The 13115-nt window shown below is 42.4% G+C and overlaps 2 protein-coding genes across 7 annotated transcripts in view; one reads left to right on the top strand and one right to left on the bottom strand.

Annotated features, from left to right (window-relative positions):
* LOC5568400 (A disintegrin and metalloproteinase with thrombospondin motifs 4) overlaps window positions 1-13115 on the top strand; it is a 535411-nt gene that overhangs the window by 404858 nt on the left and 117438 nt on the right. The window lies entirely within an intron of this gene.
* On the bottom strand, window positions 1758-11281 carry LOC5568394 (homologous-pairing protein 2 homolog). Its single transcript, XM_021849522.1, has 3 exons — window positions 11072-11281; window positions 10862-10959; window positions 1758-2604 (listed from the first exon to the last, which is right to left on the bottom strand). Exons 1-3 carry the CDS (start codon window positions 11196-11198, stop codon window positions 2173-2175), a joined length of 657 nt encoding a protein of 218 aa, XP_021705214.1. The 5' UTR covers window positions 11199-11281; the 3' UTR covers window positions 1758-2172.

Consider the following 13115-nt stretch of genomic DNA (forward strand, 5'->3'; position numbering starts at 1 on the left):
GTGCAGTTTGGAAATAGTTCAGCCAGTAAAAATCTAACAAGAAATTTGCTCACGATCTCACGATCTACCAACGGGTTTTCAATGTATCCTTCGATATATTTCAAGAAATCTGCATAAATGCCTGTCCTGTTTCTCCTTGCAACCTAGATTGTGTGTTACCGAGTTGGTCTTATTTCAGTTAACTAGGGTAGGTGTACCAGTTATGGACATAGTGGTTCCCTATTTCGCCATTCGTGATTACTTTAACGTCTTCAAATTTTGAATTTTTTTGTGTGTTGTAGAAGTTAGATTTAAAATATATCTTGATGTTAAAACATTAAAAAGATCTAAAATGTGAAAGTTATGAAAATTTCACATATGGCCAAATAGGGAACAACTATGGCCATAACTGGTACACTTTCCCTACTGATTATTTTGTCCTAGTTCAAAAGAAATCTGTCTAGACCCCCCATCAACAATCACCGAGAATCTCTTCAATATCACATCTTAATCCAAGAACTGTTGGAGACTCACATAAACAATCAAGGCAATTAATTTTCAATTTTTCATAATAATCCATTCCCCACGCCACAAGTAATTTATTTAACGCTTGGAACACGCTGACCCAACCGTCACCCAAGAACGGATTATTCCAAAAGCCGTCCATCATGCGTTTAATCCACACAAATCTACAGCCATCAGGCATGACATTTAGCATTAAGATGTACCCCGTCTCGGCGATGGCATTCTCCCCACAAAACCCCACAACATTCGTTCCACAATTTGTCCGGTTTGCGGTGGTCTCCGTGATTCTCCTCTTCAAAGATTACGAAATAATTCATATGCCATGCGAGTAGAAAATGCATCATCTCCAACCAGCAGCAGCAGCACCCTTCGAACCCACATCTCGCAGATCAAGCGGACCGACCGATCAGCCATCTCGTTAATTCTTCCTTCTGCTGCAATAGTCCAGTATGTCACCCTCGGACCTCACCACCCGGAGCTCGGAATGACCCCAGCAGTGTGCGTTCTCAGTGGTGTCACAAGTCTTTGCGGTGAGACAAGCTCATCACGCCATCTTCTATACAGCCATTCCCAAACAGTGGGTCGTGACCCCCTTGGGTGTCGTGACCCCATAAAAGGGGAATTGCGGAAATAATCTAATTACTAAATTGTTTTTCGGTCTATGGCGTAAAAGTTAGCAAAAGATTTATTATTGCACTGTAATAATCGAAAGTGAGGAAGAGGAGAGATAATCGCTTAATGTTAGATAGTACACTTAGAAAAGGTCAGCAAGTTTCTAACAAAATTAACCATAACATTCTAGTTCAATGAAACATTTCCAAAAATTCCTTGTTCATTCTTCAAACCTGAACCACCATTTTACTGATGGGTCGCGACATATAAATCTGACGGCAAGTCGATTCGCGCATCCGGAAAGGTTGAGAATCTATGTCCTATACAATGTAATCAGCCTCTGCATACGAAGAATTTGTGCAACCCGAACGGGCCATTAAAGGGTGAAACGATTATAAGATGCGACCAGCAAAAAGGATCGGCTCCGACTACGGCGATCTACGCAATTCTAGGTTTTATAGCCGTGATAAATCATCCGGTAGATGACCCCTCAGTTTGGATGAGCAGCAGTGGTGAAGCAACATGGAGTTTTGTACGGTGATGCAGATGAGGGCGTTCTTTCATTATCACCTGTAATATCGCCGGAAAGCACCACTTGAAACGAAATTCTTTGGTGCTTGGCTTAAGTTGCAAAATAATTGCCTTAGGGACGACATTAACTGCGTCGGATGGACATTTATGGGTAATACATACAACATCAAGATAATGCTTCATAAATCGTATTGCGTCAATGGCATTTGTGCGTCAGCTGTTGTCTATTAATATGAGGATGTCATAATAACGCGCACCATCAGAGAGTAATGTTGTTTTTGAAATGGGTGAATTGCTAATAAGAACACATTGGGTGGTATGAATAAAACTATAATGAATAAATCGTTATAATATTTAAGAAACAGCTCTTGAGTTCAACGACTTGAATCTTTTTTTTTGCATGAGGAAATTCGCATCTGTTACAAGTAGTAAAGTTCACCGCTTTCCATTCATACCACCCATTCCTTCTTTTCTCAGATTTCGTCGTTATGTTTCAATTATGTATTATCAGATTAGCGACATTATTCAATTCTCCTTCAACTTAAATCCAACCGCCTCGTCCGTCTCAACCCCGATATCCTCCAGCAACTGAGATTTGCTCTTCGGGTACCCCTCCATGATGTGTTCGATCATTTCGGTACAGATCCGCTTGCGCTTGCGATACGCCGCCATGTACAGATTGTACTTTTTCTCCAGCGTATCCTTGTCCAGCTGTCCTCCTTCGGTTGTCGCCTCGTGGGAGCTCGAAGCCTGACCCTGCGCTTCCCCCAGTTCCTTCTCCATACGCTGGATTTCGTCCTCCAACTTCTCAATCTCCTCGCGAGCCTCTCCAACAGTCATCTGCGAGGATAGCGTGACGAGTGAGGCTTCCAGCGAACGGATCTGCTGCTGGCGCTGGGTCAGTTCTTCGCGCAGGCGAGCACAATCCATGTCCAGTTTGCGCCCAAGCTCGGCGTGCTGTTCGGAGGAAAAAAACAGAGAATTACATTCGTTTGGATTCCATTAAAGCTGTAATTACATGTGATAGGTTCGGTTGGTAAAACGGTAGCTCGGGGCAGCTAAATAGATTATCGCTGCGATTGGATGGCGGGTTCACTTGTGTGGGTTGGACTTTATCAGTTCAAGTTCAGTGAGTCGCGCTGATTTATATTAGTAAAGGCCCGAAGGTGGACTTTTAATTAGGCTTGTTGTTAGTTATTGGCATGGGAATAGCGCTGTCCGAAGTGCCAATATCGATCTCATTGCAGTGACACCGATTGGTATGCGACCTGATAAATGGCGCTTACAATGGTGAGCAATTTGATTCCATCGGGGAATTTATATTCGCTAGCTCAAAAAGCCGTAACGGCGAGCATGTAGCTATCCAGTGATGATGCCGGGTTCAGCGGATTCGTTAGGTCGTGGGCCTTTAGCCTTGGACATTTTCTTGACATCTCAGGAGAGTTTTTTATTCGTACTTGCGGACATACAAAATGGTCAATTGGCAAGGGGCTATCAATTAATTATGTAAGGGTTTATGGGGGGAGGGGGGTTTTGAGATTTCTTACGCGCCATACGATTTATTTTTAATGTTCATACAAAAAATCTTACCATGGGGGGAGGGGGGGGGGTTGAAAAACCCTAAAAATTGTCTTACGTAATTAATGGATCGCCCCCAACGAAAGCTCTCAGTTACTATCAAAACCCCGGGACAGCCCTTTTATTTTTATTCGACTAGTGCTTCGAACAAATAAGTTAACTCAAATGCGGTTTTCACTACAATCGGAAAAAAATGTTCCCTAGTCACATTTTTACACCATTTTACACACATTTTAGTAAACCAATGTTAAACTATAGGTTTTCCGCCATTTTTAGACTTAAAGTAACGGACCAATGCAAGAATGCTTCATTTGGTTCATTTTTCTTCATGGGATGAAAGCCGAAAGTACTTGCAAGGTAAGAACCGGGTCTAAGAAACAAGTGTAAATTTGGCCCGAAGCAATATATGCGGCATGCGGCAACTTGATCGTCATGGAATCATCTCAGAAACGCAATGCAAAACATTAACTCTCAAAATTTACTATTTTACTATATAGCCAAAGTTAGATTGTAGGGTCACTTCCGGTGAACCAGAAGATAAACATACCAAACCATGAATATCGCTATTCCCGGCCACGCCCATCTTTACCGTAACTTAGGAAACCCGGTCAACCAGTCAGTGATTTTCGATAGCGATCGATATAGATTCGTTTTGAACCGTTAGCGATCGCCATCGTTGGTCAAAGATCTATAAAGAATTATAAAGACTGGTTGGTCGGGAAGGGAGAGGAAATGTTGATGTAGCACTTACTTAATGAGAGGCCACCGACTCAGCGCTGCCCTTATAAGTGCTACGGAGATGGGGTTGGGAAAGGTATTAGGTGAGGATTCGCCCGAAAAGCTGCCGATATACCCAGAGCGTTTGATGTTTAATTGTTTTTAAATTGAATCTTTTGAATGCCGGCATGCAAAAGAAAGGCACAGTGCTTTATTTACAGTATGAAAAATATTGTTTCCCGTGAAAAAAGGGAATGATCGCGCGTTCGACGGAAGTTACATTCTGCTCAGAAAAAACAGAACCGATCCCTCCAAGGTAATCGGATTATTCCTAAAAAAAAAAAAGAAAGAAAAATGATGTTTAAATTACACGAAACGAGAGGCTGTCCACGACGCATAAACCGAGCAAAAAAAAATGCCACTACGCATGGCCAACATTGCGACAAACGACTGATTGATCACTGATTCCATCTCCCGTCCCCGTAGGGGCAAGCAACAGAATACAATGATAAACATCACAACACACTTCGCGATGCTTTTTCGTTACCGTACAACAACAAAAAACGAACACGATTGATCACGATTCCGGCTCTCGCCCTCCCGTAAGAGCAAACAACATCGAATGACACTACACACCGCCGATTTTTTTTTCAACCGTCCAGCTGAAACGCGCAAACAGAATAAAAATTAATTTCGACCATCGTTGCGAAAGTTGTAAAAAATGTGACTAGGAAACACTTCTTCCCGGTTGAAAACCATGTCCAGACCTGAACTTCCGGTTTGAAAACTCTATTAGCAGTAGGTCTAACTCATCCCATCGATTGTAGTGAAACTCGCATTTGATAATAAGTTTAATTTGTTTCTGAGCACCAGTCGAATAAAAATAAAAGGTCTATCCCGGGGCAGCGAAAGTACTCATAGGTAAATCTTACTGCATTGAAGCCTAGACATAATAGATGAAAACGCCAGTATGAAAAATGTTTACGAGGTTTTCAACTTCTTCGACCGTTAAGCCTGATTACTTGCTGGAGTTTAATAACAAATCATAATTTGAACTTTTTCATTTGTCTCATTCTAAGCACTTTGAATCCCACAGAAATTGTTTCTCCAGAAATTCTTATTAATGAAATCTTTTATGGCAAAATGTTACTCCAGCCAAATAAAATTCCTTGCACAATCCTTAGCATCATAGATGTTCGTATAGAGCCAGTTGTAGCTAAATAATTTTTATCGTCCGCACTGACGTACAAATATTCACGGCTGTCTTAGTTTGCCTTCTTTGTACTCCTGCGATATTCAAAAGGACGAATTAATTAATTATCCTAACAGTTTCAACTCAAAATAGCATAATTAATTAGGATTTGCAATCAAAGATATATTATGTTACAATTTTGATATTTATCATATAAAATATCGATCTCAATTTTCGATGTGACTGTATAACTATAACTATAACTTCGCGAAATTCAAACGGATTTTTAATTTTCCTGCAGTTTGAGAAAGCAAATTTAATTGGGCTACTAATTACTCATTACTGAAACATATAAGAACATTCAAAAGGGGTATGGTTCATCGAGGGGAGGGGTTATTGTGAAAAAGGTCCAAATACAGCGAATTGTTTTAAACAATGGACGCAATATCTCAGAAGCAGTTAGCATTAGCATTAGCACTAAGCGATTCGCACAGGAGCGTGAAGAACGACGGGCGGTGTTCACCGCTGCCAAAGTCGCGCTGAAGTCCGAGATAAGGGCAAGCAAAAAGGCCTGCTTTGAGAGACTCTGTCAGAGTGCCAACGTGAACCCGTGGGGTGATGCCTACAGGATCGTTATGGCGAAGACAAGAGGTGCAATTGCTCCTACGGAGCAATCTCCACAGATGCTGGAGGGGATCATCGAGGGGCTCTTTCCACGCCACAACCCTAGACCATGGCCTCCTTTTGTAGGACAGCCGGGGATTGGGGCTGGCGATGAGGATAGAGTAACCGATGAGGAACTTGTAGGGATTGCAAAATCCCTAAGCATGGGGAAGGCACCAGGTCCGGACGGAGTTCCAAACCTGGCCCTCAAAGTCGCAATCTTGGAGGCTCCCGGTATGTTCAGATCTGCTATGCAGATATGCCTGGACGAGGGAGTATTTCCAGATGCGTGGAAGAGGCAGAGCCTGGTGCTATTGCCAAAGGCGGGGAAACCACCTGGTGACCCGTCGGCGTATAGACCAATATGCTTGATTGACACGGCGGGGAAGGTGCTCGAGAAGATCATCCTCAACAGACTGTTGAGGTACACTGAGAGTGTAAATGGTCTCTCAAGCAACCAGTTCGGCTTCCGGAAAGGGAAGTCCACCGTAGACGCTATTCTGACGGTTAAGAAAACCGCTGAGATAGCACTCCAGCGTAAGAGGAGGGGGATTCGCTACTGCGCAGTAGTGACTCTGGATGTAAGGAACGCAATTTAATAGTGCCAGTTGGGCGGCTATTGCCGATGCGCTCCTGCGTCTGGGGATACCAGAGTACCTGTACAAGATTCTCGGAAGTTACTTCCAGAATCGGGTATTAGTCTATGACACAGAGGTGGGTCGGAAGTGCTTTCACATAACCTCAGGAGTCCCGCAAGGTTCCATCCTGGGCCCGGTGTTATGGAATGTCATGTACGACGAGGTGTTGAGATTAAAATTCCCGGCGGGTGTGGTCATCGTTGGCTTTGCCGACGATATTACGCTGGAGGTCTACGGTAAATCGATCGAAGAAGTGGAATTGACTGCAGCCCACTCGATCGCAATTGTGGAGGAGTGGATGAGCTCCAGGAAACTGGAATTGGCTCACCACAAAACTGAGGCGGTTGTTGTCAACAACCGAAAGTCGGTGCAGCAAGCGGTGATCAGTGTAGGCGACTGCACGATCACTTCGAAGCGCTCCGTCAAACACTTGGGGGTGATGATCGACGATAAGCTTACCTTCGGTAGCCACGTCGATTATGCCTGCAAGAGAGCCTCCACAGCTATTGTGGCACTGTCCCGGATGATGTCCAATAGCTCTGCGGTGTACGCCAGCAAGCGAAAGCTTCTGGCCAGTGTCGCCTCGTCCATACTGAGGTATGGTGGCCCGGCTTGGGGCACGGCCTTAAGTACCAAGAGCTACCGTAGCAAGCTAGAGAGTACTTATAGGCTAATGTGCCTGAGGGTTGCGAGCGCGTACCGTACCGTGTCACACGATGCACTCTGCGTCATCACCGGTATGGTGCCTATTGGTATCCTTATCATGGAAGACATAGAGTGCTTCGAAATGCGCGGCACAAGAGGCATACGCAGGACTGCCAGACTGGCCTCCATGGTCAAATGGCAGCGTGCGTGGGACAGTTCCACCAAGGGAGTGTGGACTCACAGGTTGATTCCGAGGTTAGATATCTGGGTCAATAGGCGCCATGGGGAACTAACATTCCACCTGACACAGGTCCTTTCGGGCCATGGTTGCTTTAGACAGTATCTACACCGTTTCGGTCATGCGGGTTCTCCCGAATGTCCAGTTTGTGCAGGTTTAGAGGAAACGGCGGAACACGTTTTGTTCGTGTGCCCGCGTTTCCGCACAATGCGTGACCGCATGTTAGCCACATGCGGTCGGGACACGACTCCGGACAATTTGGTCCAGAGGATGTGTGAAGACGAGTTTGGCTGGAATGCCGTTTCATCGGCTATCACCCACATCGTCTCGGAACTGCAAAGGAGGTGGCGAGTGGACTCGAGGAGTGGCTAGTGCAGACGCTAAACAACAGGTGGTCCAAGGGTTCGCAGTCGGCTACGTAGGTCATACCGGTGCCCTACGGTCGAAATCGACCCTTACAGCGATTAAGTGGCCGCGGGGAGAACATCCTGGTAGCGCTGCTGTCGTGGCGCCGGCCTACTGGGTGGATACGAGCCTCTGGTTGTTCGGGGCAGGTGGAGGCCCCTTCGTCAGCAATCCCAGCTGGTGCTAGCTGATAGGGCCTGAGCCTTCAGTAGGTCAAATTGCGAAGCCCGCAGTATCAGTTCTTGATACCTGCGGTGCAGCTGGGCGCGGGCGTAGTGGTCGACCCTGCCCGCTTTCAGCGGACAACGGGAGGTGAGGACCACCTGGGAAGCTGGCAAAGCGCCAGCATGCTACCTTGGTGGACCCCCCTAAGCGTGTCATCGATGTTCGTTGCTGCATGGCTACGCAGCTAACCTGGAGGATGCGATGTGCAATAGCCCCTCTCCGAAGCAATGCCTTCTTGGTGGTCCCGGAGAGACGAAGGGTTTGGCGGCAATGGAAATGGTTTAGTGGGTCGGGGGTGTAGTCCTGTTTACTGCTTGTATGTAGTAAATGGTCCCTAACCCCACACGGCGTCTGTTGAGCAGATTATCCCCCCATTGCTTAGAAGAAAAAAAAAAAAAAAAAAAAGCGATTCGCACAAGTTCGTAGGTTGTACAGTCCTAGACCGTTGTATGAGGGTTGCCTCCTTCCCGTCCGTTACCAAAGTCGAAGATTTGGAACCAACCTCTGACTCTTAGGCAAGATTGACGCATCCTCCAACAGTCGGAATCTGTTCTGGCCACATCCTTGCGGATGCTGAGGAATGGGAAGGAATCATTAATTGAATACCTACTTAAGAAAGATGCAGAGAACTCTACGTGAAACAAACAAAAATAAAAGGTTTCTAAAACCGTAAACACAAAAATCATAGATTCCCAACTGAGAAGCAACGAACATTTTGGTCTACAACACCTACAATTAAGTTATCAGCATTTCGATACACAACATTTTGAAAATAATCTGCACACTGGTTCCCTTCATTAGCCAAAAATCGAACAAATCAGACTTGTACCGCAAAGTCTGCCTATTCAAACACTTTTCCGAAAGCACCAACCTTCTCACTGGTTTGCATTGGCAGTTATAAAAGTTTAAATGTTAAAGCTACTAGCTTGTTAGGTTCAGGACTGCGTGATAGAACATAGTAATAGCACATAATCCTGAAGCTTAACAACAAATTTGCTGAAAACATTACCTTAACAACTGTTTTGCATCGTGAAATATGAGTTAAACATAATTGGTGCTCACTAGCAACTCCTAGCGGTATAATGCATAACATGTTAGACATTCAGTATATAGCCGTTGATCTAACGTATAACTTTATCGAAAACAACAACCTTCCATCAAAACTAAATTAAATGCTCGCTACCGCCTCCTAGTTATAGTAAGCCAAACTAGTCAAGCATGCAGCATATAGTCCTAAACTTTGACGAAAACACCGACTTTCTAGCTGTTCTGCATCGTGAGATATGTGCGTTAGAAATATTTGTAGCTCACTAGCGCTTCCTAGTTGAAAAAATGTTGAACTAAGCAAACATTTCATGTCTACCCTTGAGACTAATGAGTAACTTTGCCGAAGACATCAATACATCAAATCATCAGAATATAGAAGCATCCTAAGACAGAGGATCAAGTGTCACCAAACACGCAGCAATAAGGACATTGTCATCTCCTATTCTTGTTGCAGCAATTTTATTCCGCAACACCAGTTTATCACAAAATGAACAGAATATGACAATGATAGATCACCACGTGCGCAAGCGATTTTCTACGTATTGATAAACAATGACACATTATCGATAGCATCCATAAAACAAATCATAAACAATAACAAATGGTTATGTGTTTAAAATAACTGATTAATCGCGAGTTGAAAAGGTTGCAACAATGTTGTGGCCTATTATTGTCATGGCAATTTTGGGTTGGGACAAACGGTTGTGAGCGAGCTTGTTTTGTTATTTGTTTTTGACTGTTTTGATGACAATTTGATTCATTGTCCCTCAGATATAGTTACAGAACGTCATAAGACGCTTAGGGGAATCAGAAAATCATACTTTAAGTAGCGCCATCATGCGGTCAAATTCCCAATTAACCAATGTGAAATAAAGTAGCTTTTTCCCTGTTGCAAATCTTCACCGAAAAAAGTATAATTTTATATAGAAATCTTTCTGAGACGCTAATACCCAAATTTTCAAAAACTCGCTGTTTTTAGAACTTTTATCACAATAACCCTTCCTCACGATAAACCATTTCCTTTTTGAGTTTTGTTTTTTAATATTTTAGTGAAACTGAATAAAATTTGCTTTAATTATGACGAAGTTATCGCGATTAGAATTTGTGGTTAATATGACCCCAAAAACAAAGACAAGGTAACTTTTTTCTAGTACAGACATTGTTTATCTTTTGACATATACGCGTATTCCGACTAGCTCTTGCAGTTTTCTTCAGTGTCAGTTACTGGAATACACTAGTGAATGAGAAACAAATTGAATCAATTTGTATTGAGGGAATATTAACACACTGGAAGGATCTCCAGGACCCTTAAGGTTGTGCAGCTAAATGGCCTAAGACGGTGTCCGTATCTTTATTATATTAGATGCATTATGTAATAATGAGACTTCGTGCTTAACATTTCAGATATCTCCTCAAACCAAAATATGTATGCCACAGAGGCAATCAGAAGCCTTCTATACTGCCCATACTCGCATAACAGTCCATTTGAATTTTCATCACTTTTGAGATACCTTCGTGAATCATGTTTATTTTTAGTGTACTTCTAGTATCATACCTAAAATTGATTTTTTGTGTGGACGAAATGCGAAAAAAATATCAATCAGGTGTGTCCCATATTGAAAGTACCCGCATAACAGTCCCACTAGTAGTTTACGATGAAATATATGGCGCGTAATCCATACTTGCAAAAATCAATTGCCTTCAAAAAGCATATTTGCGAGCTAACTTGTTTACCACCTCTGGTTATTGCCATTACCGCGAACAGTGCAACTGCAGTGACCGAAATCTCCTTCAGAAAAAACAATGACTCTGGTTCAGATTTCAGATGTCCCCAAAACAACACCCCTTCTTCCCGTCGTCACTCACCTCCGGTCCCTCGTCCTCCTGGGCAATGCAGTAGATCTTCTGTTTACCGTACACCTTCTCGATAATCTTTCCGCGGCGCACCAAAACTGTCCAACGCTCTGTGTCCAGTGTCCGAAATGAAACAAACAATCAACCGTTTAATTATGTTTGTAATTCGAAGAAAAAACAAATACAGATTGCATCTGACTCCGACGCGGCCGAGCAACTCACTTTTGAATGGACGACTTTCCCAGTTCCTTGACCTTCTCGATATGTCGGACAGCGAGAGAGGGCGCTGCCGTTCGTCGAGCAGCTTTAGGATGGCCGCCTTCGTGGAATCCGACGTTGTCGATGACATTATTACCGTCCTGTATGTCCTCTGGGTACGCACACCGAACACCAAATGATCTGCCAAAACGAGAAAATAAATTACTCGGTTTCTACACTCTCCAAAGCAATACTTCACTCTTGACCGTAATATTTCCATAGAGTAAAGTGGGGTGAAAGTTCGAGTGGGACACTAGTTTCATTTTGAAAATTTACAGCTCAATTAAAATAATGATGATGAACGACATGGTAATTCAAGTGCTATTCAAATGACTTTCACTCAAAAATTTATAGAAATCGATTAAGATATGGGAAAGTTATGATTTTTTTTTTAGACGTAAAAAATTGTAATTGTGGTTTCATGGAAGTTTTTTCTTCTTATTCTTGACATTTTGTCCTCACTAGGACAGAGCCTGCTTCTCAGTTTAGTGTTCAATGCGCACTTCCATAGTTATAAACTGAGAGCTTTCTTTGTCAAAGTTTCCATTTTCGCATTACGAATTCGTGTGTTATAGTTTTCCAGAACACATTGGTTATTCCAGTTCGAAATTTTGCCCCACATTACTGTACAGCCAAAGCGCGGTGAACATGTGATTAATTGAAATGCGAATGAAATCAATTCCGACTCGGTAGGGCGTCCCAGCTAGCACCGAGCCAGCGGTAAGCACGACAAATCTCAGAAATCAATTCATGACGCCCGCGATTGAATGGGGCCAGGCTAGATTTAGTACGCGCTGTCGACACACGGAGTTCAACTCAGCAGCACCCACCGCCCGCAAACCGAAGGAATTAGGATAAGAGGGTTTCTAGGTTGTGGCGTGGAATTCTGCTGTTACTGTCAACAAAACCGGCGGGTGGCCAAAACGCAATCTTTGCCGGTATGACACGCTCAATTTGAGTAATGCGCAGCACTCACTTGTATAATGAATGGTTGAACTGCGTGACGTCACGCGAGGTAAAACGTTATTCAATGAGAGGGATAATGAAGATGGATTGGATTATTGCTCGAAAGAGAATAATAATTGATAGTGGATCGATTGTTTTTGTGGCAATCCCTAAGGGGTCGTCCATAAATGACGTAGCATTTCAGCGGGGAGGGGGGGCTTCTCGAATTTGTTACGATGTGTGACGAGGGGGAGGAAGGGATCGCAACTTGTGGACGTAGCATTTTGAATAATTTCGTTAAAAAGAGAAAAAAAATGACAAACAGGTTTCTAATCAAACTTCTTTGTCTGAATTTTCAAACTTAAGTTAAAAATTCAAATATTCAAACATTAATATGTACTATAAAATTCAAAAAATTTCTAAAAAAAAAATATTTTTGCTGTCAATTAAACAGATTTTATGATGCTTTAAATCGTTACGTAAATTTTATATTGAATTTGTGTCCAAACCATTTTGTTTATAAATTAAAAAAATAAAAGTATAATAAGTTAAGTAAAAAATCAATGCTTTATTGACTTTGGAAAATATTGTTTTTCATTTATCAACAAGACATAGAATCAACTGTTTTATTTAATTCACATTTTTTGTTGGAGTTTTATTTCCTCAAAATAATATAATATGCTCATTTAGGTAAATATTAACGTTACTATAGTAAAACAAGATATAAAAGTGTTACAAGAGATCTCCGTTCAGTCAATTCAACAATTCGTTTTAATATATCAATCATCTTGATGGAACAGCCTGGACAATGATAATCTGGATAATCTTCCAAGGACTACCAGAATCCTCTTTTACCATTATTTTCAGGATTTTTGAGCATTTTATTTTTTTAGGTGGTTCATCACAAATTTATTCCAGTGTTTCTTAATAATTTTCTTCCAATAAAGATGGTTGTACTTGAAAAAAAGTACAGTAAAGTTGATTGTATAAAAATCGCTAATTTCAAATATTACAATTGTTATTTTTTTCTATCTAGTTTGCTGAATGAATATGTATTTTAGCG

This window comes from Aedes aegypti, chromosome 3 (genome assembly GCF_002204515.2).
Source record: "Aedes aegypti strain LVP_AGWG chromosome 3, AaegL5.0 Primary Assembly, whole genome shotgun sequence".
Lineage (NCBI taxonomy): Eukaryota > Metazoa > Arthropoda > Insecta > Diptera > Culicidae > Aedes > Aedes aegypti.

Coding starts and splice junctions, on each gene's coding strand:
- LOC5568394 (XM_021849522.1), bottom strand. CDS start 11,198: ATGTCATCGACAACGTCGGATTCCACGAAGGCGGCCATCCTAAAGCTG. Junction 10,960..11,071: donor GGAAAGTCGTCCATTCAAAA/GTGAGTTGCTCG, acceptor CACTGGACACAG/AGCGTTGGACAGTTTTGGTG. Junction 2,605..10,861: donor AGGAGGACGAGGGACCGGAG/GTGAGTGACGAC, acceptor TCCTCCGAACAG/CACGCCGAGCTTGGGCGCAA.